This window comes from Plectrocnemia conspersa, unplaced genomic scaffold, assembly GCF_051122295.1.
Source record: "Plectrocnemia conspersa isolate PC_06_02 unplaced genomic scaffold, ASM5112229v1 ptg000014l, whole genome shotgun sequence".
Taxonomy (NCBI): Eukaryota; Metazoa; Arthropoda; class Insecta; order Trichoptera; family Polycentropodidae; genus Plectrocnemia; species Plectrocnemia conspersa.
In genome coordinates this window covers 20,224,474-20,228,445 of record NW_028277178.1, presented here as the reverse complement: position 1 = coordinate 20,228,445, position 3,972 = coordinate 20,224,474, and the positions used below count along the sequence as shown (strand labels likewise).

The window sequence follows — 3,972 nt, the reverse complement described above, 5'->3', positions numbered from 1 at the left end:
TGTTGTCAAATATAGTATTAGATTAGACTTTAATTTGAATTAAAGTCTAATCTAATACTATATTTGACAATTTAATTTTTTGCTTGGAGCGCCAAATAACCTAGGACTGGCCCTGGTCATTATATCCTTCACATAATCATAATCAGGGACGTCATTTATAGGGGGCAGGATGGGTATTTGCCCCCCCTTCTCCTCCCATTGAATTTGGAAAGAAAAATGTATGTCATACATTGAAATACTATTAATTTTAATAAAATCGAATAATTATTATTTCTTAAAATATGCAATTTTAGTGAAATCCTAGTGGAATACATTTTCACTGATAGATATATATATATATATATATATATATATATATATATATATATATATATATATATATATATATATATATATATATATATATATATATATATATATATATATATATATATATATATATATATATATATATATATATATATATATATATATATATATATATATATATTTTAAATATAATTTATTTGGTAGGTGCTAGTAAAATTATATGATTTGAACTTTTCGATATACATTTACATATGTACATATCATTATTTACATGAGATGTATAAATGCAAAAAAGCTTTTAAAAAAGTGTCAGAAACACAAAACCAATTTTCGTTTTTTTTATAAATCAAAAAACAATTATCTGTCTTCGGAAAATTAGAATAAATTGTTTATTTTAAATTTTTATTAAAAAAAATATGTAAATATTTTTTTTTAATTATACAAAAAAAAATTAATTTCAGTTTTAAAGTTTCGTATATTTTTGTATTCCCAAAAAGTATTTGTAAATTAATTAAATAATATATAAGCCTATACAAAAGTTATTATCATGGACACTAAAAATGTTGTTATGACTAAAGTAGCGCACGTGTTTGACATCAGTGTCATGCCGACCATGTCGCTTAAAAAGAAGCGAACCGCTTTTAAAGTGACTAAACGTCCTAAAGTCCAAGAAGTTGAAGAAGTTGAAGAAGTGGAAGAAGTTGATGAAGCTAGTAAGTTTTTTAATTTGTAACATTAACATGTGGCATATTTGGATGATAATTTCAATGATAGCAAACTTAACCTCAAAATAGCGGATGATGCTGAAGCTCGTGCGTTTACATCTTCGTTGAGCAAGCTCCAAGATACAGATCCTGAGTTTTATGACTTTCTCAAAGAAAATGACAAGAAACTACTGGATTTTAAAGTGGATTCAGATGCATCAGATGGAGACGATCAATCTGACGATGAAGACAAAGGGGAATCTGTTCACAAACCTACTGCCGATTTGCGCGGAGATAGTGACGAAAGTGATTTTGAAGTATGTATACATTTTTATACAATACTCTTGTAATGTTGAAAAATTTATTTAATTTAATACATTTCTTAATAGGACGGAGAAAAGACTTCATCAAACAAGCTTACTTTAAAACTCATTAACGAATGGCAAGAAGCTTTACGATCTGAAGGTAAGATAGAGATATCTACTTTATCAAAGGTCGTAAATGCTTTTCATGGTGCTTTATTACGAGTCACTGGTACAGATGAAGAAGAAAATAATGAGTTTAAAGTTGAGGGTATGATGCTTTCTTTTATAAATATTCTAAACAATAAATAAGGTATATAATACAAATTTACACATTTTAGGAAGTGGAGTATTCAATTCAATCATTCAAATGTGCGTTTTATACTTGCAACCGGCGTTTAAAAAAGTTCTCGGTATGAAAATTTCAGATAGAAATCCACAAAAATGTAAGAAGTGGGTTAAAGTAAAAGGCTTACTGAAAACGTACTTCATCGATCTGTTCAAACTGCTCGGCGGTGTAGCTTCTATTAATATTTTGAACGTTCTATTGAAACACTTGCATCAAATGTCTGTTTTCTTGAGTTGTTTCCCAGCGTTGACAAAAGCTTTATTTAAACGTTTAATGGTTTTATGGAGCACGTCCGAAGACACCGTGAGAGTGTTGGCATTTTTGTGTATTCTTCGTGTGACAAGAAATAATCAGCCTATACTATTAGACAGCACTTTGAAAATGATGTATATGACATACGTCAAAAACAGTAAATTTGTCAGTCCAACCACAAGACCTGGAATATCATTCATGAGAAGATCGCTAATCGAGATGTTTGCATTGGACGTAAACGTGTCTTATCAACATGTATTTTTATACATAAGACAGTTAGCCATTCATCTGAGGAATGCTGTCATACTACACAAAAAAGAAAATATTCAAGTTGTGTACAATTGGCAGTACGTAAACTCGTTACAATTATGGGCAGAGTTATTATCAGCGACCAGATCGAGGCCACAGTTGCAAACATTAGTGTATCCACTCGTAATGATAATCACAAACACGATTAAGCTAATTCCAACTGCTCAATATTATCCGCTGAGATTCCACTGTATACAAATTTTAATCAACCTTTCAAGAGATTCTGATGTATACATACCTATATTACCGTTTCTTTTAGAGGTATTTAAAAATATTATATAATAATTACAATTAATTATAAATTTATACAATTATATTGCTTTCTTTATAGGTATTGACTTCGTATGATTTTTCCAAGAAACATAAAAAACTATCAATGAAACCGATGAACTTTAACTGCATTTTAAGACTTTCGAAATCGCTTCTTAGTGAAAATGGTTTTAAAGATGCAGTGATTGAAAATGTTTACGGTCTTCTTTTGGAAACATTAAGCATATATTCAAACAAAATATCTTTCCCTGACATCACGATATTACCAATAATTCAGGTTAGTCCATCATATCTTGTCTTGGTTACTGTTTACTTATATAATTTTATTAATATTTTCAGCTTAAGCAATTTTTGAAGTCAAACTCGGTTGCTAATTACAACAGAAAGATTCGATTAATTGTTGATAAGATTGAAGAAAACTCACAGTTCATAGAAAGTCACAGAAAGAAAGTGGATTTCCAGCTGAACAATATTCAAGCTATCAAAGCTTGGGAGACAAATATACGAAACGGAGGAACTCCACTTCAAACTTATTACGACAACTGGAAGAAACTCACTATGCAGCAAAACAAAAAGAAAGCTACTAAAAATCATGATTTGGCTGATAGACTCCCTAGTATTAATAGAAATAGGGTGGAAAAATCAAAGAGCAGAAAGGTTCCCAAAGACGGACCTGTTGAACTGTTTCCATCTGATAGTGAAAATGAAGAATTTTTGCCTAGAGATGACGAAGAAGATTCTCCTCCACCAATGAAAAAACGCAAAACGAAGAAAACTATGAAAACTAAAAAGGCTGCCGCTAATCATGTCGAAGCACAAGAAGATAATAATATGAGTGGTAATGAAGATGAAGTGAAAGATATTGAATTAGGCGACTGGTGAAAATATTTTTAATTATTTGTAAGAGGATACAAAATAAAACAAATGCAACATTTTTATGTCTTTAAAATTAACTCTGCCTGGTGTTACCAGTTACTTTGTATTAATAAATATATATATGTATATACATATACAAAGATCTGTGTCGAATGAATGATGTTAGCCCCAGATCGAATACATACATATATTGAAAATTTTAAACTTAAACTTACTATTTAAAAAAAACATCTTCATAGATGTATAAGTTAAAAATATGTCATTGTATATTTATTTTACTAATTATATTGAGCTGTTAATTTTTATACAATAAATATTGCTTATGTTAAGCTGTTCATAAATATTTAGGTATATCTTCGATTTTTTTATCGAACATTTGATGTATTTCATTCATTACTAAAAATAATATCAATTAAATGGCCGCCTCTGGTCTTTTTGCAGCAGCCCATCCTTTCGACGACATTTGTACATTTCAGGTGGTATCTCAGCTATAACTTAGCGGATGTTGGTTTTTAGGTGCTCCAGTGTTACGGGTTTGTCACTGTAGACACGACTCTTAGTGTAACCCCACAAAAAATCTAACTGCGTTAAATTACATGAT

General features: G+C 29.7%; 1 protein-coding gene across 1 annotated transcript; it reads left to right on the top strand.

Annotated features, from left to right (window-relative positions):
* Nucleotides 1-895: 895 nt before the first annotated feature.
* Noc2 (Nucleolar complex protein 2) lies at nt 896-3,429 on the top strand. The gene is made up of 6 exons (XM_088203211.1): nt 896-1,022; nt 1,104-1,330; nt 1,403-1,586; nt 1,657-2,486; nt 2,557-2,772; nt 2,835-3,429. Exons 1-6 carry the CDS (start codon nt 914-916, stop codon nt 3,375-3,377), a joined length of 2,109 nt encoding a protein of 702 aa, XP_088059337.1. The 5' UTR covers nt 896-913; the 3' UTR covers nt 3,378-3,429.
* Nucleotides 3,430-3,972: the final 543 nt, after the last annotated feature.

What these genes read in the sequence shown, in the direction of transcription:
- Noc2 (XM_088203211.1), top strand. Translation starts at nt 914, where the DNA reads ATGCCGACCATGTCGCTTAAAAAGAAGCGAACCGCTTTTAAAGTGACT. An exon ending in TAATGAGTTTAAAGTTGAGG is followed by an intron (nt 1,587 to 1,656) that starts GTATGATGCTTT and finishes TACACATTTTAG; the next exon opens with GAAGTGGAGTATTCAATTCA. An exon ending in TATTACCGTTTCTTTTAGAG is followed by an intron (nt 2,487 to 2,556) that starts GTATTTAAAAAT and finishes CTTTCTTTATAG; the next exon opens with GTATTGACTTCGTATGATTT.